This window comes from Chinchilla lanigera, unplaced genomic scaffold (genome assembly GCF_000276665.1).
Source record: "Chinchilla lanigera isolate Chin_1 unplaced genomic scaffold, ChiLan1.0 scaffold00011, whole genome shotgun sequence".
In the NCBI taxonomy this organism is placed as follows: Eukaryota; Metazoa; Chordata; class Mammalia; order Rodentia; family Chinchillidae; genus Chinchilla; species Chinchilla lanigera.
The window spans coordinates 12,105,331-12,130,403 of NW_004955412.1; the positions used below are offsets into that span (position 1 = coordinate 12,105,331).

A 25,073-nucleotide genomic window follows, 5' to 3' on the forward strand; every position below is an offset into this window, starting at 1 on the left:
AAAAAAAAAAAAAAAGAGAGAGAGAAAGGAGGATAGGGTAAGTGGGTAAATGTAAAGCACAGGAGAGAAAATAGGATGAGAGGAATCAGTATTCACTACGGAGAAACACCATGCGTACATTTCCCTAAAAGGAAAGAGGTGAAAAGATAAACCAGAAATTTCCCAAAGTTGCCACTAGGTGGTGCCATGAGATTAGACTACTTTGAAGACAGCGACAATTGAACGCGACCGAGGGGGAGATACATACAATCAGATGGCAGGCCAGTCACAGCGCAGGTGTCCCAGGATTTGTAGAACACCGTGCTGTAGGCTAAGACATATGTCATGTCAAGTTATTCCAGGAATACAAATTGAGTTTCACGTTTTTAAAAATCTATTTTTCTAGTTCAGTGTACTAACAATTTTTTGAAGCCCACATTCAATTATCTCAATACACACAGGAACTATTCTTAGTCTTTTGTTCTTTTTTTTTTTTTTTTTGGTAATAGAAATCTAACTCCCAACCTTGCACTTGCCAGGCAGGTACTGTGCCACTGAGCTGTATCTCCAGCTTGCTCTTCTTTTTAAAAAAGTCTCAGTCAGGGGCTGGGGATTTAGCTCAGGGGCACAGCGCCTGCCTGGCAAGCGCAAGGTCGTGAGTTCGATTCCTGGTACTGGAAAAAAAAAAAGCCTCAGTGGATCAATATCTAGGATATACAAAGAACTCAACACTAACCTCCTCATCAATAAATGGGCAAACAAATTAGACACCTCTCAAATGAGAAAAAAGTGTGCCATGTTTAGCCATTAGGGCAACGCAGATCAAAACACTTTGGGATTCCGTATCACCCCAGTCAGAAGAGAATGTTGTATTTATTTGGCAAGAAAAATAAATGCTGATAAGGACGCAAGGAAAAAGGGATGCTTCTACATGGTTGGTAGGGAAATAAACTAGTACAGCCTTGTGGAAATCAGCATAGAGATTCCTCAAAGTCCAAAAATCAGGACGTCATTTGGTATATTCATGAAAGAATGAAAGGCAGCATACTATAGCTATACTTGCAGATCTATATTTACTGCAGTGCAATTCACACTAGCTAGGCTGTAGAAATAGCTTAGAAACCATCAGTAGATGAATGGATAAAGAAAATGTGGTATATAAACACAGAAGCATATTCTAAAGTTTTTTTTGGGGGGTGGGGTACCAGGAATCGTAGTAGAATGTAATTCAACACAAAAAAGAATAAAATCCTACTATTTGCAGGAAAATGGATAGAACTGGATACCATCATGTGAAACAAAATAAGCAAGGGTCTTAGAAAGATAAATTGTATATTTTCTCTTATAAGAGCAATCTAGGGGCTGGGGATTTAGCTCAGCGGCAAAAGCGCCTGCCTGGCAAGCGCAAGGTCGTGAGTTCGGTTCCCAGTACCGGAGAAAAAGCCAAAAAAAAAAAGAGCAATCTAAAGAAAAACAAAAAAGGCTCTTAGTGCTGGACATGGTGATATACACCTATAATCTCACTACTTGGGAGGCTGAGGCAAGAGGATCAGAGTTCTAAACCAGCCTGGGCTACATAGCAAGACTTTTGTCTCAAAAAAAAAACAAAAACCCTCCTGGAAAAATAGGTATATATATATATAAGTTTCATTAATCTGACAAAGGTCATGTATCAAAAACCTAGAGAAAATATTTAGTGGCATAGTTGTATAAGAAATAAGGCAGCACCTAAGTCCACCTGGAAGTTCCACCTGGTCAATTCAGTAAGAAGAAAATGGTTGGTACAAAGGACTGAAACTGTCATTATTTGAGGATGACACTCTAGAAAACCAACGAATTCTCAAATAATTAAAATAAGAATTCAGCAAAGTTCCTTAAGTTAAAGTCAGCAAATAAAAATCAGTTGTATTCTTTATAGCAGCCAGAAATAACTTTAAAATGTGACTCTTAAAGAGACAGCAAAATATAAAATTCCTAATAATAAACCTAACAAAAGAAACGCATGTTCTGACTTTAGTTACACACACTTTCCCGACACGCGCTGCAACAGCAGGAAGGCATTACCAAAAGGCATTCAGTGGAGAAGAATGTAACCACGATTAGAAATGCTTACCATTAGATGCCATTTCTTTCCAGACTCATTTATGTATAATTTCCAAAGTCTCCAAAGTTTTTCCTCATACAATTTAAACTAATTCTAAAATATATACACAAAAATGAATACACAAAACTAGCTAGTTTATTATGAAAATAAAGGGCAAAAACTTCTAGGAAAAGCTCAATCAGGTATCAAGACTTGTTGGCTATCATCCTAGCACTCTGAAAAGCAGGAGGATTTAATTTTGAGCCCAACATAGGCAGTTTAAGAGCCCCTGTCTCAGAAATTAAAAATTAAAACAGGACAAGGGGTGTAGTTGTGTGAAGGGCCTGGGTTCAATCCTCAGTACAGGAAAAAATAAAAACACATCTGAAAACGTCATGTCACTGGCCCTTAGAGGAATATATGGGCCGGGGATATAGCTCAGAGCCAGGGATATAGCTCAGCAGCACAAGCGCCTCCCCGGCAAGCACAAGGTCCTGAGTTCAATTCCCAGTACAAAAAAAAAAAGAGGAATATAACTGTTTCTGAAATCCTTTAATTCAGGTATCAGCAAACTAGGTTGTGCATGACACCCAGCCTGCCACCAGTTCGGTACCAGCGATTTAAGAATCCTTTTAGTGCTTTTTAAAAACCAAAACATTCATCACAGTGAAAACTCTATGAAATTCGGATGTGCCTGTAAGTGGAGTTGTGTCGGAACATTTACACATCTTGTAGCTGCTTCTGCACATTTATAGGGCCACAGATATATACAAATATGAAGGTCATGAGTTCAATCCTCAGTACTGAAAAACAAATAGTAAAATGCTCTATAGGCAACTATACCTAAAAATGTAACTTTCACTTTAATTCAATAGATAAAAATGCTATAGTTTAAAGAATAATAAAGCTAAATCAGATCTATTGTTAGGTACAAAGTAAATCAGATAACCAACATACAGCATCTTAAAAATATTATTAATTATGCTTTCTCTCTCCGTAAGGCCTAGTAAGTGCCAAAGAACTGACTTGTGAATTTTAATGAACTGTTCTGTCACATTCAGTTCTGAAAACTGACCTGGCGTTCCCTTCGTGCAAGCATGCATTCAGGGGCTGCTTCATCTAAACTCCAAGCCTGTCTCAAGCACCGCTCCCTTACCTCACCTCTCAGGCCTCACACGGAGTCCCCTTCCAGCCCGAGTTTTTCCTCTGGCCTGAACTCACCAGGCAAGAAGACCCTTCTCTCTCGTCCTCTGCCTCTTGGATTTTCTCCTGATGAAGTTTAGTTCATGTCACTAAAGTCTTGTTCACCAAGTTCCTAAAATACTTTACTCGATGCCTAGTTGGTATCTGAAAAAGCCTATTTCTATTTACATTCAGCTTCACTTCATTTTGCTCTAGATTTCTAAGCTCTCTTGAGCACAGATCCTTCTTTTTATTTGGGGGCTCTAACAGATATAAATATTTCAATTTTGAATCCAAACTTTATTCACCTCATCTTGAAGTTAACAGCTCTCACCAAACAGCTAAAAGAGCCAGGCGTGATGGCGCATGCCTGTAACCCCAGTACTCGGGAGGCTGAGGCAGGAGGATGGCTGCGAATTTGAGGCCAGCCTGGGCTACCAAGTGAGCTCAAGGACAGCCTGAACTGCAGAACAAGATCCTGTCTCAAAAAGACCAAAGGGGGGGAAAAAAAAAAAACCCAGCTGGAAGAGCTGGATCTGCAGTTTGGTGGTTTTGATCTCTGCTATATATTCACCTCTGCTACATATTCAATTTTAATTTAAGATTTCATGTATTCACCTTGGTCTCTAAATTAACAGATACATTCACTTTCAGTTATGTGACAAAGTAAACCCTCAAAGATCATAAAAACATGTCTCAATTGGCTTTAAACGGGAAATGTTTAGTAATTAAAAAGAGCTTCCACTTCAAAGAAAATCAAAATCCAAATGCAGACTCTGATGCTAAGGTTGTCATTGGGCTTTTTTGTTTTGTTGTTTGTTTTTTTCCTTAGCGTCCCACTAAGTAGTTCACGCTGGGCTTGAACTCACGGTGCAGCCCAGGTTGGCCTCGAATTCACAACAGTCCTACCTCAACCTATTGAGTGCTGGGATTGCAGGCACGTGTCCACCACACCTGGTCATTGGGCTTTTTTCTGAAATATAAAAGGGAATGATACACCTACTTTCAGGGATAACTGCAGTCTTATGACATCTTTTTGTGAGTTAGAAAAAGGTTCTCCTTTTCCAGGCACCTGAAGCCCGGCGTGGCCCCAGGGTATGTAGTTTGTGGAGTAGAGAGCAACTAAAGTTTCATTCTACCCCTATAAACTGGTACCTTCTGACGCTGAGACTTCCACTAAAGTTCCCTTAGTTTAACTCTGGCATGGGATATTTTTGGCTTACGGGGCCAAACTACTCAGCAGACGTTTGGTCTAGATCCTGTAGGCTTTTTACCGTGCTTTAGAAAGCTCCTTTATGATCTGGCCCCTTCCCAACTTCACCTACACATACTACCGTCCTCTGGCTCACTCAGCTCCGCACACAGCACCCGTCCTTTTCTTGAGCAAGTGCAGCCTTTTTTGCCTCAGGTCTTTGCCCATGCTGTTCTTTCTACTTGCAATATTTTACAGAAAAGACTGTAAACTGTTGAACAGGCCTCTTCTGACGAGAGTACATATCTTGATGGGCTTACAAAGCGTTTTCTAAAAGTTCAAAAGAGCTAACATGTAAAACTGGGCAGATTTCACACAAAAATTAATTTCAGCTTTAATGTCTGAATACTTTTGAAAGTCACTTTCTTCTCTTTGAAGATCAGGTCAACACTGGGCCTACTGCGTCTGAGGAACTGCTGTGCTCCCTCTCTGGACAGGGCTGAGACTCCTAGGTAGACGCAGTCCCCCGGCCAGGGCCCAGCCCTCTTTCACTCTGGAATCTGCCAGCGAAGAAGCAAGGCTACGCTTTTCTTCCTTCAGGTGCAGTTTACAGGCCCTCTGCTCACAGACTTTTCCTGACCTTTCAATCCCTGAGTACCAGCTACTTTTTCCCAATTCACTCCTTTCCTTTCATAGTATTATAAAATCATTTTTATAGTTTTTTTTTTTTTTGGTACGGGGAATCGAACTCAGGACCTTACGCTTGCCAGGCAGGCACTTGTGCCGCTGAGCTATATCCCCAGCCCTCATTTTTATAGTTTAAGGATGGTTGATTCCTAGTACTTTTACATGATTCAGCCTATTCAGTTTGTAGCTTTGTAGTTATGGTGCTTCCTGGTGTTTTACTTTTCCTATAGAAGGTCAGTGTATTAGGGCAGGAGTTTCATCACTGTAATACCCTCAGTGACAGCACACGGATAGGCAGTAGGGACTAAAATATTCAGATGATCTTTTGCAAATGGAAGGGGGATCTAGAAATGGAGGGGGGTGGGGAGAAGTAAAAGGAGTTAAGATGTGTTATGCACACATACCAACTTCCATGATGAATGTATCATTACGTACTGCAAACATACTATAAAAACATTTAAAAGATCTGGATCAATCAATGAAGACTTCTCTTATCAAGGTTCTTTAGCGGCTCAAAAACATATCTAAACGTATCTCCTGAGGCCTCTGAACGTAGCCCAACTTATAAGTGAACTTTCCTAACCTGCAGCCCACGGCAGTCCTACCAGAACTACCCTGCATTGTCCTACACTGAGTTCTTACACAGCAGATAACTCTAGATCTAGCATTAGAAATTAGCCCTAAAGTGTCACATATTCAGGAACCCCTGTGCAAGTCAGGTACAAATTCCCTATGATGAATGTTATCATTATGTATATCTAAAACTACCTACCAATGAAGTTTTTTTAAAAAAAAAAACACAAAGGTGAATAAAAAGAAAAAAAAGAATTATGTGGGAAACACTTTGCAGAAGACAATGTACAGTTAAACTTTAGGATAACTTTAAGCCTGGTGTGGTGGCTCATGCCTGTAATCCCAGCACTCGGGAGGCTGAGGCAGGAGAATTGTTGCAAGTTCGAGGCCATCCTGGGCTACAAAGTGAGCTCAAGGCTAGCCTGAACTGCATAGCGAGACCCTCTCTCAAAAAGACAAAAAAAAAAAAAAAAAGATAACTTTTAATATCCCCCCAAATCAATCTTATCAATGATTCTGTTTTCCAAACCAGTGGGCATTTTAAACATCACAACAATGCTCTTTCCTGGAGCAGTTCCCTCCTGATTACCCTCTGCTGGGGCCACACTGTACTGTCATGCTCACCAAGGTCCAGTTTCTCTCCTTATATGTTTCTTGTCTCCTTACATACTGGACTTTTATTCCAAGCTCAGCATCACAGGCACTCCCACCCTACTTCCCCCTCATGAATGTCTAGCATTTCATACTAGGACAAAATGCTATCAGTCATGGGATTTCATACTAGGACAAAATGCTAGCTGAATCTCAAACGGTACATGTTTTCAGTACCAATGGGCAGTTTCCAGCACACTCCATGTCTCTTTGCGCCTTGATTTAAGTTGCACATGTAGTCCCTTCTACCTGGATAGCTTTCCTATCTTTCACCATGTTTAAGAACAACGCATCTTCAAAGACTTGGCTTAGGAATATTCTCCTCTGGGAAGCCTTCCTTGGAACCCTCCAGCAAGACCAGATGTCTTCCTCGAGTGCCCAGAATTTATCCACCATGCACAGCAGATAGCAAGCCTCTATGCTGTGCCAACCGCCACTGCAGGCGCTGAATGTGCAGTATGTAAAACAGTAAAACGCTTGCCCTCACGGAGTTTGCACTCTAGCGGGAGGAAACGGGCCACAGAAATACAAGTTAAAATACACAGATGGTAGATGGTAGGGAACGTGAGAAGCCACATTTTTAAAGAGGGCAGCAAGAGAAGGCCTGGGGTGACATTTAGGTAAAGTATTAGGTAAGAAGGAGTAACAAAAGTACCTAGGGAAACAGCACTCTAAACTGAGGTTTTGCGCTAGCTGGTTTGAAGAACAGCAAAGCAGCCAGTGTGAGTTCTACTGAATGAGAATGAGGGGTCCAACAGCTGTGGGAGGGGACCAAATCACAGCGAGCTGTGAAAGGCCACAGAGAAGGACATGACTTTTACCGAGTTTGGAAATCATTTTGAGCAGAAGCTAAGTAATCTGATTCGTTTGAAGCTGCTGTTCTAAATAAGAGAAGGAAACAAGGTGAATGGAAGGCTCTTGCGATCCGTCTGTGGATAAACAGTGAAGATGTAGGAAGCTCGCTCTGATACACGGCACATTCTGAAGGCTGAGTCAAGCTCTGTGGCTGATCTCGCTGTCAGTTATGAATGAAAAAAGCCACAGACACAGTCGTCTGAGTCAGGTCACTGGAACAATGAACTTGGCATTCATCAGCGGGGCAGAGGAAGACTGAAGCAGGAGTAAGTCTAAGGGAGGAAAATCTTGAGTTTGCTCTGCCGTAAGTCTGAGATGCCGTAAGTCAGCTACCAAGGTGGAAAGGCGTGAACAGAGCTGGATGTGTAAGTTTTGACTGGAGAGTTGTTTCCAGCGCACAGGTGGTATTTAAACAATGACACTCGGTAAGGTCCCTGGAGAGTGAAGAGGACGAAAGACTGAGCCTTAGAACACTAACAGTAAGAGGATGATGCAGGAACCTCCCGCATCTGTAACACGAAGGCACAAACTATCCTGTGCATAGGGACCGAACCGTAAAGTATTTACTGCTTAGGACAAAATGTCTTTTTAAAATCTCTATAGACCTGGCACAGGGCCTTGCACACCCGCAATAAACATAGGCAGACCAATATAAGAGAATCTCAAGTACATCTTTCAAAGGTAAATAGAGCACTGAAACGGAAACCAAAGTGTTTGGGTACAAACACCAACACCCACAATACTAACAGGTGAACAGAACCAAGAAAACCATTCACTCACTCAAGCTTCTTTCCTTGTTTTTGATGCTAGGGATTAAAATCGGGGCCACTGACCTACAACCTCAGCTCTACTCAGGTTGTCTTAAAAATGCATATAGACTGCTAAATGACGAAATGATTCTATTTTGTAGCTATCAACAAAAATATTTTTCATACTAAAGATCAACTACTTTCAAAGATGTTACTATTTTTTGAAATAAATGATATGTACTTTAACAAATAAAAGGTTCCAAGAAACCTAAATAAGCTATCAAGTGCATGTGCAAATTCTAGTAAATAGTTAAACAATCACCGAGTTATGATTTTCTTTTGCATATATTGAAAGATTTTGCTTTTTCATAGATACACTTTTAAAATATACATTAAAAAGTTGCAAAATCTACATTTAACCTACATACACACAGTAAGATATTGTATTTCAAAATTCATGGAGAGACACCATCTACTTGCAATTTAGATTACCAAGAGATGATATCCACCTGTATTCAAAAGTTTTAATGGTCTAAAAATTGACTATATTGTATTAGGAACTGTCTGGAGGAAATAAAAATAAAGGCAAAACTGAGATATCATTTGGGCATAAGCCCATGAATCGTATCTTCCCTCTAGTAAAAGCTAAGTGGATGAGCATAATCAAGTATGACTAGATTTTTAAAAATCCTAGTGGCCAGCCATGGTAACACATACCTATAATCCCAGCACTCAGAAGGCTGAGGCAGGAGGACTGCCACAAGTTTGAGACCAGCTTGGGCTGCATAGTGAATTCAACACCAGCCTGAACTACAGAACGAGGCCTTGTCTCAGAAAAAGAACCCCCGCAAAGAACCTTATAAAAATTTCTGAAGTGGGTCGTTTAAAAATATTGTAGTCAATAAATGTGTACATATGTTCTGAGATAACCTTCACTAGGTTATGTTTTAGTAATTATATAACACTTTCACAATATGATTTTCTAACTTCTAAAAACCTGCTTGAAAAAACCCTTTTTTTCACTATATTACTAGAATCGTCTGAGAACACAAAGACTGACCGAATTATTGTTAATATGTATGCACCACACTGAGGTAACCCTTTGGACTGCAAATAATTCAAAATGGGTATTAACTATGCCTAAGCATTACATTTTTGGAAAGACAATACATCTGGAGTCAAAGTGTCCATATCTAATTCCAGAGAAAGTCTCTGAAAACAATCTGGTTCAGAACTATGAAATCAGTTACCAAAGTAAAATACACAGAAGAGTCAGACATAGAAGACTTGGGATCAAGTCTATTTGCTCTGGACATATTTAGTTGCTACCTTACTACGGACTCGATGCTCTAAAAGTCAAGGATAAAAACGTAAATGGAGGTGTGTCCCAAAAGAAATATCTCAGAATAAGCAGAAGAAAAAATATTACTACATACAGCAAATGAGAACAAATTACATCTAGGTAGTGATTTCTTTTAAATTTGCATCCTCATAATAATCATCTTCCTTCAGGACACACTGTTCTTCTGTAAGGTTTCTGGCAGGGAGAGGAGTCCTCTGCAGTTTCTAATATACTTTACATAGCAACATGAATTTTCTTTTTCACAGCAAGATTTAGTTACTGTTCCCTTGTGTAGCTGTGCCTTCCCAGAGCCACAAGATCCCCGTAAATCAAAGCAACCCACCTCAGCACAGGATTCAGAACTCCCTAAGTGCCTGGTCTAACCCATTCTAGCTTCATGGTCCTATACTCAAGTCGGCACACGTAACGCTCATTTTTTATTTATTTTTCATCTCTACAGATCTATCCACTGTACTTTCTACCCTGCCACTCTTCTTAGTAATATCTTCGTCAAAAACTATTTTCCTCATTAAAAAAAAAGAATCTATCACACAGGAGCCAGGCACGGTGGCATAACTTACAGTTCTAGCTTCTCCAGAGGCTGAGGAAGAATTACTTGAGCTCAGGAGTCTAGGCAACAAAGTAAGACCCTGTCTTTAAAAAAACCAACCGAACAAAAAAGCCAATAAACTCAACAAAAGATGCCAAACCTCTTTTATGATTTCAGAATGTATCATGAAAGTGAAAATCAAAGCCACAATGAACAAAACAAAGGATAGATAACAGGAACTAGGGCAAGGGGAATACGAGATGGAGGGCAGAGGGAAGGAAAGGAAAAGGTTTAAAAAGTGAAGAAAAAATGAAAATACGGCTTTTTCAGTGGGAAGAGGGACAAGAGTTGGCGGGAGCAGGATGGGACGGGAAAGGAATGAAGAATTAAGATGTGTTATGCGCACGTACCAAGTCCCCATGATAAATGTGATCACTATGCACTGTAAACATGTACTAACAAAAAATTTTTAAAAACTAAAGACTGAAATCACCACAGTGAGAAACTACTTCACCATTTATGGTTATTATTAAAAACAGAAAAGAAAAAAAACCTCAGACAGGAACAGCTATTGCTGAGGGTGTGGAAAAACACAAGCTTTTGTGCACTGTTGGTTGGAAGAAATACGCTACCACTCTGGGAGGTAGTATGACAGCTCCTCAAAAAATTAAAGTTATCATCTGATCCAGAATTATCATTTGATCCAGCATTCGCATTCTGGGATACCTACCAGGAGGAAGTCCAAGTAGGGAATCTAACACACTGTACCCCAGGGTTCACGGCTCCGCTGGTTACAAGCCAAAACTTAGAACCCAAATGTCCACCAGGTGATGAACGGACAAACAAAACACAGCACATGCATACAGTGGAGTAGTACTGTCTCAAAACGGAATGAAATTCCAGTGAATGGCTCATGCTTGGATATTACGTGACACACAAAGACAAATGTTGTATGAGTTCACTTTTATGAGTGTTTACGTGAGACAAGGGAGGAGGAAAGAAAGGGCAATGGCTGTTTAATGAGTAGTTTCCCTTCAGGATCCTCAGCTCTGGAGACGGATCCTAGTGATGGGTGCACAGCAACATGAAGGTACGGAATACCAGTGGACAATATACTTAAAAACAGTTAAGGGATACAGTTCATGGGCTTACGCCCAAATGGCACCTCAGTTTTGCCCTTTGTTTTTGCTTGTTTCCTCCAGACAGTTCCTAATACAGTCTATTCAATTTTTAGACCGTAGAAGATTTTGAATACAGGTAGGTATCATCTCTTGGTAATGTAAATGGCAAGTAGATGGTCTCTCTCCATGAATTTTGAAATATAATGTCTTACTGTTTGTATGTAGGTTAAATATATTATGTATGCTTTGCCACAGGACCAATCCATAAATTCAACTGTGAAAACTACCTCCACTAAACTTCTCAACATTTACTACGGATATCACCAATTACTATCCTTGATTTCTTGTAGTAATGAGTCTTCCTACAACACTAGGAAAACTTGTTTAGTGACTTTACCTTTCAGTACATACTAACCCACGTTTAGAATTTGACCTGTGACCTGTAATACCTTCGTAGAGAACAAGCACACTCTAGAGACCCATGCTGCATATGCATTCATGTTCTGTCGCTCACTCTTGGTGTTGATTTTCCCTTTTTGTAGTTTCCTTCATTACACAACCATGTATTTTAGTCAAAGCAGGTAGAATTTAAAAATAATTACATAAGTGGAACTACTGCATGTTTCAGTTGTTAGACTTGAATTTCACAGACTTTACAGCATATATAAAAGGAAAAGAAACTGCCTTATTCTGAGAAATATATGCATTTCTAAGTATAAAACAAGATAAAACATTTCAGTTAAAAAAATCAAAATGACTATCATGACATACCCATAATCTATGTTTTATCAGAAGGAATTTTTCCAAGGATAGTCACATAAATCTTAGAAATTTGGATGCCATATTGCCAGTATGATGGACATTTAGCTGTGTTGACAGATTTAAAAAAAAACAACTAAAGCCAGTGCCACTATTTTCAAAGGTGATGACATGCATAAGAAAATGAATCCAAATTTTTAAAATCATAAAAGTGAACCATCAGAGTATGATAATAAAAATAATAAACTTCACAGATGGAAGCAACTGGCTAGCCAATAAGCATGGAGGAATCTGGGCATACAGGTAACATGAATCAACAATATGGCTCTGCCATGTTGAAAGATCTCTGATACTGTGTAAATAAACGCAAAAGATCTAAGTAAAAGCTAAGGTGAACATCTGCAGTCCATATTTTAAAATGGCCAAAATGGTCATTCTAATCTTGCTTCTGAGTCCTCAAAAATAACAAGCTCTTAATAAAAACATTTTTGGCTAAAGTTTTTAAGTAAGAAAATACAGCCACTTTCAAGGGAACTCCAGAGCCAAATATAAACCTGAATTCAAAAGATGCGCCATTCAAAGGATGGATCTTTAAAATTCGATAGCAAATAGTGGATATATACTTAAACTCGTAAGGCAGTAATAAATATAAAATCCCAAATCAGAAAACTCTTATACCACAGAACTTATAGGGCATAGTATGGAGGAGACAAAACAGTCATGATTTTTCCAGAGAGAAAAATAGCAGCTCTTAAATTCTTGAAAAATGGACATTTTATTAAATAGATTTACTAAGGAAAAAGTGGGAGTTAAAATTCATTTAATTAGAAAAGCAAATGATGAGAATATGATACATGGGACACTATTTTGAGCCCATTTTTCTTCTGTGTACCAGTGTAGAATGCATGTTGTCAGAAGACTTGGATATTTTTTGTTGTTTTTTGAGACAGGGTTTCACTATGCTGTTCAGGCCAGCCTTGAACTCACTTTGTAGCCCAGGCTGGTCTTGAACTTACAGTGATCCTCCTGCCTCAGCATCCCAGGAGCTGGGAGGCTTGGACATTTTTATGAAGTAATCAAACCCTACAGTTTTGAGCTTTCAAAATGTACTGCGATATTGCCATTCTACATGACGTTATCACTTTAGAATATTTACAATTTGACAAATAGGTTCTCTTTAGTTTAAAAAGAAGGTATAAAAATAACATGCTAAAGTTCTGCTCATTGAGAACCAATGTAGGAAAGGAAGCTACCAGGAAAGCTCCACATTCAACTGTTTCCACACTAACGATATTTAAGCTTTGCCTTACTAATTAGTCCAGTACATCAACCCTAAAGTCAGTAATTCCTATGTGTTAGTATCAAGCTTAGACTTTTTAAACAGATGAGTTGTTTTCACTGTGTCTGCATCCAGTGGGATGCTTTGGGATCTAAAAAGTTTATCTTGTTTTTATTTCTAAAACATCTCAACTTTACAAGGTGGTCAAAGTTGGAACAGAACATGGCAAGTTTTTTTTTTTTTTTAATCATGGCACTAATATTAAGACACATTTTTTAAAGATAAGTTCAAATACAGTGTAAATTAATGTTATACATGGTAATTCTGGATCTAGAACTCTAAATAAAAAGCAACACAAAGATTCCTCTTTCTTACAAGATCAAAGAAGTGACCATCTGCCATTAAACAGACTAGTGACAAGTATTACCATAAACTGAGAAAATGCCCAGCTTTTATTACTTTTGGAAAAGATTTATCACTTTTAGAATCTTGGTTAAAATTAGTGACATGCTTTTTAAAAGGCAATTCACTTCTACATTTATGATAAATGCATGTATTTAAATAATTGCAGTTAGCATATAATTCTTTGAAGAATATCAGAGTTTTAACAGTAAAAATGAATCAATGATCATGAATCTGCATCTTCCTCAAGAAAAACAAACTTAGCAACTATACAATAAAAATGACTGGGAAATCCTAAATTACCTTCTGTCGTCAAAACAGTGAATTTAATGATTTAATTTTCCACATAAGTAGTCACTATTATTTCCATTGTAAATGAGGTATAATTTGGGGAAAAGAGTAAATCTTTGAGACTTCTAAAGCTTTTCCCTATCCACTTCTCATGTTTAAGGTGATGATTCCTGGCTCTGACAGATTATGATTTTCAGGAAATGTACAAGGAATCTATGTTAAATAACAACAGTGGACCTTGAAGCCATGAGCTTTTGTCACTTTATTGTTAACCACTGAATATTATCCAAAATTAGAGATGTAACTGTAACTTAATTGTACAACACAAATTATGCTAATGATAAAAACCTATTGGAATTTACCAAATATTCATTAGTATAATTTTTACATTGCTGTATGGACATGTGCTCTCAACTGCTAATGAAAAAAGTTATGAAAATTCATATGCAAATGGCTGTTCTGTTTAGAAAAATTCACACAGCTTTAAAAATGGATTAAATCCCCTTTAATCCTAATCTACAAATAGATTATAAACAGCAAATATAACTGGTAATTTTCCAACACTGTAACAAGCTGATGTAGCAATGGTAGTGCACACAATTCAAAATGAAGAAAATCAATGAAAATCCAATGGACGTCCACGTTTTCACCTATTATGGTAATTGCTTTACCGCTTTGGAAAAGTGAACATTTGTGTTTCAAAGTATGAAGAGCAAAGTCTGTACTTTATCCCTGTGCTGTACTGCAGGTAGAAACATTCTCTCCTGTAGGATTTTGAAGCATGTGCATAACCACTGTACAACAGTCACTTCAAGATTAACCAGTTATCTTTTGTCCAAAAAATATATTAAGCAAAACCTTTCCTTTTCATTATGTCTGCCCAGATTAATCCTTTTAGAGTCAGCAAAATCAAAAAAGCGTGAAATATTTTCAGACACAACTTGAATCTACTGTGCATGAAAAATGTTTAATAAATGGCAATTTAATAGAATGTAAATTTGAGTGCATAATACCAAATGGAAAGTAGCTGAACCACACAGAGAAAACAAGGCTTTTCATATCTTCAAATCCAGGTGTTTCACAGTAAAGAAAATACTAGAAAATCCAGGAAAAGACTTCTTAGGTAAGACATGATGGAAATTAATATATTCTGAATTTATAATTTCTAAAATGGATTAATCAATTTTTTTAGAGATGGAGAAAACAAATACAGTATGCTACAAGGATCATGAACTATCGTATCAAGAAATGAAGGTACACACATTCTTCATGTACTACAAAGGTTACATCTCTTACATAGACACACACACACTCTTCTTCAGACATATGACACCCCTCCAGTAAAATATACCAGTGTAAGCTTATAATTTTAATACAAATCAGAGCCCTACCATTCCAGCTCAACAAAAAGGCAGTTTAAAAAATTAGCACTAAGATACTGTGAAGGAGAATAAAATCTCAAAAGCACTGTTTCATGATTGAGACCGTCTCTATTATAAAACACTAGCTTACACATCCATCATGTTTGAATAACCAATCACTGCAGGGGGAGTAGTGAGGTAGTATTACTGTACTCATCTTGGGACTCTGATGTTTTCACAGGAAGGTCCAGATTTGTTTTTTTAATGATTACAATCAATTATCAAAAAATGCAGTTTTTCATTAGACATCTGCTTTTCTAAATCAACCTATGAAAGAACAAAGTTTTCTGGATCTTTCACAGATAACCTGTTTACAAGTAGTCTCATCAGTAAACTCTCCTAGCAACTACTACCTGCCGTCTACAACCACTGTGAAGTGGCCGGCAAGGAAACCACCAAAAAAAAAAAAAAAAAATCACAGGACAGGAAACGGTAATCAACTTAGCTGTCAAAGGTGACAATAAGCAAATAACAAATATCCAATAATGTAATTATACTGGGATTTAAAAATATAACCACCAAGCACACACTATTCTGTTAGAGTCCTCTGCCACGATTTACAGTCATCTGCCATACAATCATCAAAGACTTTTGTCCACCCAGCCACCTACAATCATTTTAAACACTGCCAATGATCTGCATGACAGCAGGCTTATGGGCATGGGAGCGTGGAAGGGGACACTGAGAACATGAGAGAATGTGGAAATCTATGCAGGTTAAACGTGGAAAAGGCAAGGGGAAACTGAGTGACCTAAACACTCTGAAACAGTCACCATTTTTCTTTAAAATGCACAAAGTGCTCAAACCACACATACACACTTATGAGACATGATAATTAGTGTTACTTGTTAACACGAACAAAAAAAAAAAAATCAAAACATGGAAATGCAAATGGAGGTAATGGAGCACTGTTGTCAATTTCCTGGCCCAAAAGAAACACAGACATGACATCACACTGCCTTAAAGCCGAAGAGCTCTCCTTAAATCTGTCTTGTAGCCACCGCAGTCAAACTGGTACAAGTGCTTTGGCAAGGTAGGATGCACTCCATCACATCCGCAAAGGCCTGCTTTTCTCTGTTGGTGGTTCAGCTTATGAAGAACATGTATGCAAAATAACAGCTCTCACATTGCTTCAAACTCATCAATACGCTGCTTTGTATTGCCTTGTCGAATCTGTCGAAGAGTCTTGTACTTATCACGGCCTGCTTTAACATTCTCAGCATGAAGAACATCATTTTGTGTTTTCTTGGTTTCATCTCTGGCTTGGGCTAACTCTGAACTTAATGCCTATATTAAGAGATAAAAAGTATAACTGTCATTTTTTTCCTTTAAAAATTTTATGAGCCCCTTGCTTGTTGCTTTTGCTACCTTGTGCCCACCACCAACTGCTTCTCCTCTGCAATACCTGCCTGCCACGCCCCGCTGCCTTGGAGCCAGCCGATTGTGGACTGAAACCTCTACAAACTGTGAGCTAAAGAAACTTTTATTCCTCTAAAAAAAAAAATATGAAAATGGCTTAAAGATGCAAATATATCTACACCAAATCTCTTTCAGTACACTGAAATTTCCACTCTAAAGTCGTTTTCATTAAAGTGTATAACCCTCTGGTTTAAGGAAGAATACCCATGGCCTTTCATTCCTACACCCAACCATGGTGTTTTGTACATTTCAAATTTCCTTGTCTCATCCAGTACTTAAAATGAGTCTAAAAATGTTCAAGGTAGTTATTACAGAGTAATGTTACTTTAAAATCTTTACTGTAAGTTTTTTCTCCAAAAGTCTTTATTATAGCTGTCATTTCATTTTCTTTATTAATACTTCAAAATTCCACCAAATAAAAAATCTGAATTTATCTAGAAAAAAAGTTCTAATGTTAAAATTTCCTATATGTACATTTAATAAACTAAATATTTGCCATTATAAAATCTGGCTAATTTGTATTATGTAATATCTTAACAGTAGTCTATTAAATACCACTGCACACTTCAATGCACACTTTACTGTTTAAAAGCAGAACTCATTTGTCTTTCTAATAGCACTGGAAGACTTTCTGCATTTTAAAATAGGTCAAAGAATAATTAAATTACATTAGTTAACAAATATTTACTAATATGCTCATGCAATAGAAGGAATGAAATGACTACAAGAAAAACATTCAAAAATCTATCATAAGCCAGCTAGGGTTACAGACTGCTAAAAAGCTTACGTCCTTCTGAAACACATTCACTTAGGTGGAGAAAATGTAAACTGTACTTTGAATGTGCACACAATTGCAAACTTTACATACCTGAAGTTGCTTCTTCACGCGCTCGTTTTTCTGTGTTTCCGTTACACGCTCCTCCTCACTCCTGTGGTTCAGTACTCCTTCGTTTGACAATTCAGCACTAGCCTCAGCATTATTCTCATCATGTTCATCATGCTCATTTTCTGTAGGAGGAACGACTGGTGGTGGTGGAGGCGGAGGTGGGGCAGACATTACAGTTTTTAACTCTTCTTTGGTCTTTTCCAAGTCTTCCTGGGCTGCAAAAGCCTGAATATTTAAAGTAAGTTTATAAGCAATTTACTATGAAAAACTGGCAATTAAAATCAAATTATCCTACTTACTGGATTAAAAACTACATTTCAGGGTAATGAAATAGGCTGTACCAAAGAAAGCTCTATTTTTCTGGAAAATACTGACCAGTAGGAGAAATAAAATTTTTTTAATTATTACTTTGCAAATCCTAATAAAATTGTTAGTTCTGGCAAGGATTACCCACGATTGCTAAAATTGTTACGCAGATGCTTGCTGGGAAATTATTTAATAGAATGAAGACTGCCACACGTAACAGATTACATCTGAGCCAAATGCGTTAAATATAATCAAACGATAGAGGAATCACTGTTATTACTGTAATCCAATGATGAGTTAAAATCACTCATGGGGGCTTACCTAGATACGAAGTATTTCCTGCAATGATCCAATGTGAAACACCTAACTTCATCAGTGATTTGGGTGATTATATTGTCCTGGCTTACACAGTTGTCCAGTGTAAACTTTTCTGGCTTATTTTTGTTTTCTAAGACAGGGTTTCCCTATGTAGTTCACGCTGGTCTTAAACTTGCTATGTGGCCCAGCTGACCACAAACTCACAGCAGTCCTCCTGTGCCTCCAACCTCCCAAATGCTGGGGTTACAGGCATTCCCGCCATGCTCAGCTGTCCTATGTAAATACTAGTAACACCCCCTTTACTCTCAGAAGTGCTTCCTTTGATGCTAAACTATCTGTGTCTCACCAGAAATTCTCAAGATAGTCTAATATTAGATGAAAATTCGCTAAAGTAAAACTGTACATACAGTAAGATCTCAAGATCTCATTTTAAATATATAAATGTGTAAGAATATGCACACAGACAGGAAAGATCCTGGAAGGACATGAACTAATGTTTTACAATACTGTTCCAGTTTTTGAGATTAATATTCCTTTGTGTACATTTTCTAACTTTCCACAGTTTACAAGAATTAAATCTGTAGCTGTTATTTTTAAAAGTTTGTCTCGAGTCCATAAATCGTCCTTAAATGAAATCTATAAAATTCTATTAATGGAAATAGTATATTCAAGTGATTGACATAATTTTATTCCTTTTTTTCTATCCTTAGCTCTTTTTACTTTGCGATAGCGTCTCACTAAATTTCCCAGGCTGGGCTCAAGTTTAGGATTGCATTGGCTCAGGCAACAGAGTGGTAGGATCACAGGTATATGCCACCATCCCCCAACTGTTTATTCCTTCTGTAGTGACTGATTGATTGATTGACTAACATATGTATCCTGCCAAAGTAGAACTAAGGAAAAACATAAAAACTACCCAATGAAATGCAAATCTCTACAAAGAAAATTCAATTACAAGTCAAAGAAAACCATTTTCCACATTAAGTACACTTTAGTGTAGAAAACCGTATATAACTACACATCCTTAAATGCAATGCAATTATTATACTGCAAACACAATGATATCTGCATTTAAGAACTGGTATCATTTAACCAGACACCGTGGTGAAAGCCTGTAATCCCAGCACCTGGGAGGCCGAGACTCAGTACGAGACCAGACTGAATTACACAGCAAGACCCCACCTCACAGAGTCATTTAAAGTTTTGAATTAAATTCTTATGGTCTAATATGCCCACTTTTCCAATGGAAGTGTGTAAAGCACACTCACAGGTTGTTTCAGACAACAGTGGCTTCACTTCCTTATGTACTCCCATTAAAAATCTCAATCTCACTGCAACCTTATAATTTAACTTCATGTCCAATAACTCGTTGTCATGCCCTTTTCAGTTCTATCAAAACTGTCTAATTCTTTCTGTTGTTTTCACTGACACATCATTTTGGGTCTCTGTTTCTCAAGTGTCCAATATCCCAACCATCCTTCACACCACTGCTAAGTTATTTTTATAAAATCGTAACTCAGCATGCTACAATTCTGTTTTACAATCTGCAGAGCCTCACGTCAACGGACACTCCAGATCACCTTGCCTTAGCAGATTATTTAAAGCCCTCCATAACTCAATTCCCTAATTCAACTTACCAGCCACATACCCAATATTTTTGGTCATTTACTGATTGCCTTCAACTGTATCGTGTATGTTCATGCTTCTACACTTTTTCAATTCCCTTCTATTTGGAATGACCACCTCCTTCACGCCTAACCACCCTCCATCTTTTCCAGGCTCAAAATCTAACTTACTAGTCAAGACCCAGCTTAAATACACATGGGTTCCCAATACCTGTCTTGTTTCCACAGAAATCAATCACTTCTGTATTCCCAAAGTAATGAATATATATTAATCCGATATTCATCTCTATAAAGTCCACATATTGCTGGGTTTACTAATGGGCAACAATAGCTATTCAAAAAAGCTAGTAAATGAGCAAATAAATGATTACTTTGTGTTGCCATTCAGTAGCTTCCTCTTCCTTTTTCTTCTTGGCTTCTTCTAGAAGTGCAATCTTGGCAGTGAATTCGGCAAGTTCTGCTGCCTAAAATAATATGTCAAGTTAAATAGTTTTCATGTATATACCCAGGCTATCTTGTTTTTCTTCTTCCATTTTTAAAAAGGCAGTATTTGGGCTGGGGATTTAGCTCAGCAGCACAGTGCCTGCCTGGCAAGCACGAGGTCATGAGTTCGATTCCCGGTACTGGGAAAAAAATAATAATAATAAAAAAAATAAAAAGGCAATATTCTTTGAAGGTCCTAAGTAGTTTATTTTTACAGTACTGTAGTAGGTTCTTGAGGTAATGAGCTCAGGTAATGAGCTAATAAGTAGACAAAGTAAAGAAAATATTATGCTATAGGCAACTAGTTAATCTTGAGTAGCAGGAATTTAAAATGTGTCACTTAGGAGCTACTATTGCCAATAAACTATTTGCTAAGTACACAAAATTATTTATATTTAATTAAAATTAATGCTTAACAACACTTTGTCAAATCTCATCTATTCCTTAGCAACCCAGTAAGTACTATTATCCCTCTTTTCAAAGGGAGGAAATTGAGAGGCTGAATAAAATGTAAAGACATATAGCAAGTAAATGCCTGAACTAATATTTAAATCCAAAATCATCTCTAAGTGTCATTGCTGACTCGGTACTTAAAAGTCCAGCCAATAGGTCAGGCATGGTGGCGCATGCCTGTAATCCCAGCACTTGGGAGGCTGAGGCAGGAGGATCACTGGGAGTTTGAGGCCAGCCTGGGCTACAAAGGGAGCTCTAGTCCAGCCTGAACTACACAGCGAGACCCTGTCTCAGACAAAAAAAAAAAAAAAGAAGTCCAGCCAATAAATAAATCCAATCAATTATGGCATACAGTTATCATTCAGGGACCCAAAAATATTGTGTCAATTTATGTAAGAGATGCCAGAGGGCTCCCTGCAGAATTCATCCAAAGTCAAAGTGAATGAGAATCTTTTCTTGGCAATGGATAGACCACAGAAAGATACCTTTCATCCTGTTTTATTTTTAGGGTTTTTGAAAATTTTAGGCTTATTTTCCTCTTTTGTTACTAAGTTACTTAGTAACTCTGGTTTGCATTGCAGAAGGTACTGTATGTAGTTTCATGAGGTTCGTATCATCCATTTATTTGAATTTTTCTTTTAGACCAAGACAATGCCTTCCTTACCAGCTGTTCCTGATTTTTCAGCTGGTCGGCAGCTTGTTTTGCTATAGCAGACTTGGCCTCTTCAGCAGCTCGACGCTCTTTTTCTAGCCTTTCTGCTTCTTCTTTTGCTCGTTTTCGTTCCTGATCCAATTCCAGAGCTTTTCGAGTCTGTTCTTCTAGTTCTGTCAAATATACGTATTACCCCACACCCCCAAAATGATTAATTCCAATTATTCTTATCAAAAGAAGCCAAAATGTTAGCAAAGATTCTCATTAGTTCAATTTCTCAAAATTAGCATATACCTCATGTTTAACTCCAAAGAACCTTTAGAAATATATTCTGTAATTCAAAAAATGCCAAGGCATGAAACTCTTTTGTAATTCAAGTTATTTCATAAGGCTTAAACGCATACATTATTTAAAATCGATTTAAAATTTTGACTTCAAGAAAGACATTTTTGCTGGTTGTGGTGGTGCACACCTGTAATGCCAGCACTGGGGAGGGTGAGGCAGGAGGACTGCTGCACATGTGAAGCCACACTAGAGACTGCATAGTGAGTTCAAGGCCTTGACCTACAGAGAGAGACCCTGCCTCAAACCCTCCCCACAAAAAACTCAACCCCTACATTTTTTAAAGAAGAGGAGGGTACCAATGTATAAAGCTCAACAGTGGAGGCCTTGCCTAGCATGCAAAAAGGCCTTAGGTTCATCTCTAGCACCACAGTAAGTACATTTTTTCTTAGGAAACAAGCTATTATGCTTAGCAACCTTATAAAACAATATATATTCAAACTTGCATAATTAAGATGATATGTATATGTACCAATTCCCTAAGATGAATGTAATTATTATATATTACATACATTTACATGTTTTTGTTTATGTAAACTAAACACATGTTGAGTCTCTATCTGACATGTGGAGAGTCAAGAGTATTTCAGACTTCAGAACATATACATAGCAACAGACAGGTAGGAGACCCGATCTAAACATGAAATTCATTCATTTAAATACACACCTTACATTCATAGCCCAGTAGTAATTTTATGTAATTTTTAGTATAGCTATGCTGTGACTAAGACCATCCAAACAAGCAACAAATGATCTGAAAACAAGATCTCAGACGTTTGTACGTCCACATTCACAGCAAAATTATCACACTACCTAAAATGCAGCAGCAGCCCGAGTGTGCCATCTGATGCACAGACAAGCAGAATGTATATACAATGAAATGATCCAGTCTTAAAGGACGGAAATTCTGACACATGTTCTAACAGAGACAAATCTTAAAAACATCAAGCCAAGCCTATCACATAAAGATAAATAATTTACAATTCTATTTATATTACGCAGTTAGCATGGCCAAAATCATAAAGAGAGAAGAATGGTAGCTGCTGGGGCTGGGGAAAGGGGGAAACGGAGAGTAACTGTTTAACAGGTATCTCGGGAAAAGCTTCAGTTTCACAAGTTGGAAAGATGAGGTGGATGACAGTGATGGCTGTTCAACACTACAAAGGTTAATACCACTGAGCTTATACTTACAGTAGGCAGGCTGGCGCATTTTGTTTTACATTTCAGACAATATACAATGCTTAATTTTATCCTAAATATTTTTTCTGTACTACAGCAAGAAAACAGAAATGAGTTACATTAAATTTTGAAATATTATTCAGTGTTTAACATGAACCCTCTAAAAAGAGAACAGATTTGACGTTCTCAAAGTATGATTTTGAATATATCCCATAAATGACTTCCCATTTTTTCCTTTCTCGTTAACTGAATTAGAACGGGGGTTAGCAAACTATAGCCTATGAACCAAAGCCTGTACCTTTTCTTGGTAAAGCGTTCTATTGGAACACAGAGGCCCTCATTTGTTTAGGACCGCATGGGGCTGCTTTCACAATGCAATCACAATGTTCAGTATTTGGGACAGAGATCACGTTGGAACCTGAAATGTTTACTGAGTTAGGCCATCGATCCAGTTAAAACTTCAGTGAAGGACTCTGAAAAAAGATGAGTACCAACATTTTGGGGGCCTATCTGGTTCATAAAAACTTGAAACAGAATTTCGAGGTCTGCAATGTTCTGAAGTCTGAAATTTTAGCTTATTTAGAATAGCAACTCTTTCAGGACAGATTAAAAGGTTACAAGGACAAACTGTTTCTCACTAGTAATTCCACAGTGATGCAGACGGTTCCAGTGTTAATTGGTGGTAGAGCTGGAAGGTTACTGTAAACTCAAGCTAGGAAAATTTGGGAAAGCTTTTCTCACCCAACTTGAACAGAAGTCCAAGTACTGCTGGATTTTTGCAAGCCAGATGATTTCTTAACTTATGATACCATTAGGGCAAAATTTAGAAGCCTGGAAGCCATAAAATTCCAGCATCGTTACTAACAAGAATACCTTAAGAGACCATGTATCCCCAGGAAGATTACAGACTTCTCCTATTCTAAGGTAATTTATCAAGTACCACGTTTTTTTAACTATAGGGAAAGAATATTTTTTAAAAAAAGCAAATACAGTGGTACCACAGTTTACAAACTTCATTTGTTTTACGATGTGGAGGATAAGCTCTGCCTTTGTCTGCATGGGAAGATGGCCATGGTCGGTTTGTCACCCAATGCAGAGCTTGCAAGCAGAAGCCAAATTTTGCCACTTCTGTTTGCAAATCAAGTTGTTTGCAAACAAAAGCGTTTGTGAATCAAGGTATTACTGTCATAGCTCCATAATCGAAATTCTTAGAAATCATAGAATGAAGACTGCATGCACACTACCAATAAACCAATGTTAAAATACTTACCAATCTAAGCAATGAAGTCTTATGTCCTCACACACACAAAAAAGATTTCTGAGAATATACTGTATATGGAGTGATTTTCAAGATGTATGAGTTGAAAACAGTAAGATGCATAAAGATATTGAGTCAGGAGTGGGGATGTCCACCAACTACTATAGAGACTGAGGCAGGAGGGCAGCTTGACGTAAGCATTCAAGACCACACTGGGCAATACACAGCAAGACTGTCTCAGAAAAAACCACACACGCATGTGCACCACACACACTTACACTCATAGAGATGTAGTATGTATTGGGTAAGAAAGAAGAGGAAACAAGAATCTATGTTTATATGTATGTACTGTATATTTATTTTGTGTGCAAAGCATGCATTTGCTATTCCCATGAAAGTGGAATCATGGCAAAAAAGAACACAACAGCATGGGAACGGCACTGAACCCGCAGTATTCTGCTAGGTTAGGAAAACAAGGATTAAGCGTTTGGGATTGTAAAAGTAGCCCAGGCTTGAGATGATGTGATTCTGAAAAGGAATAAACAAAGAAGTGCCTGTCTAAAAAATGTGCATGCTTTTCTCCCAGAAGATGTCTGCCAACTCCCCAACTGTACACATATGGAGTGACACACTTGGAAAACAAGCAGAAAGCAACTTAGGAGGCTAAAAAGCTAAACAGAGTAATTGACACCCTCTCACAGCTGTGAAATTCAAGGATGGCTCTCAGGGGCCCTTCTAAGACAAGTCCTAATCAAAAACATCATCAGAAAGATAAAAAGGTAACATCCATGGAAACAGAAATACTTGCAAATCATGTATCAGATCAGGAACTTGTGTCCAGAATATAAAAGAACAAAGCTATAATAACGACAAAAAGAGAATCCCAGTCGAAAAAGTGGAGCCGGGCGTGGTGGCGCATGCCTGTAATCCCAGCACTCAGGAGGCTGAGGCAGGAGGATTGTTGCGAGTTCGAGACCAGCCTGGATTACAAAGTGAGCTGAAGGCCAGTCTGAACTGCGTAGGGAGACCCTGTCCC

General features: G+C 38.0%; 1 protein-coding gene across 4 annotated transcripts in view; it reads right to left on the bottom strand.

Annotated features, from left to right (window-relative positions):
- Rdx (radixin) overlaps window positions 1–25,073 on the bottom strand; it is an 84,009-nt gene that overhangs the window by 4,895 nt on the left and 54,041 nt on the right. For all 4 annotated transcript variants that reach the window (XM_013511102.1, XM_013511101.1, XM_013511100.1 and 1 more), the window contains 4 exons: window positions 21,271–21,431; window positions 20,042–20,134; window positions 17,404–17,646; window positions 16,243–16,403 (listed from right to left, as the gene is read on the bottom strand). In XM_013511102.1, the coding sequence (XP_013366556.1) occupies window positions 16,243–16,403; window positions 17,404–17,646; window positions 20,042–20,134; window positions 21,271–21,431 (658 nt within the window). The remainder of the gene's footprint in view (window positions 1–16,242; window positions 16,404–17,403; window positions 17,647–20,041; window positions 20,135–21,270; window positions 21,432–25,073) is intronic.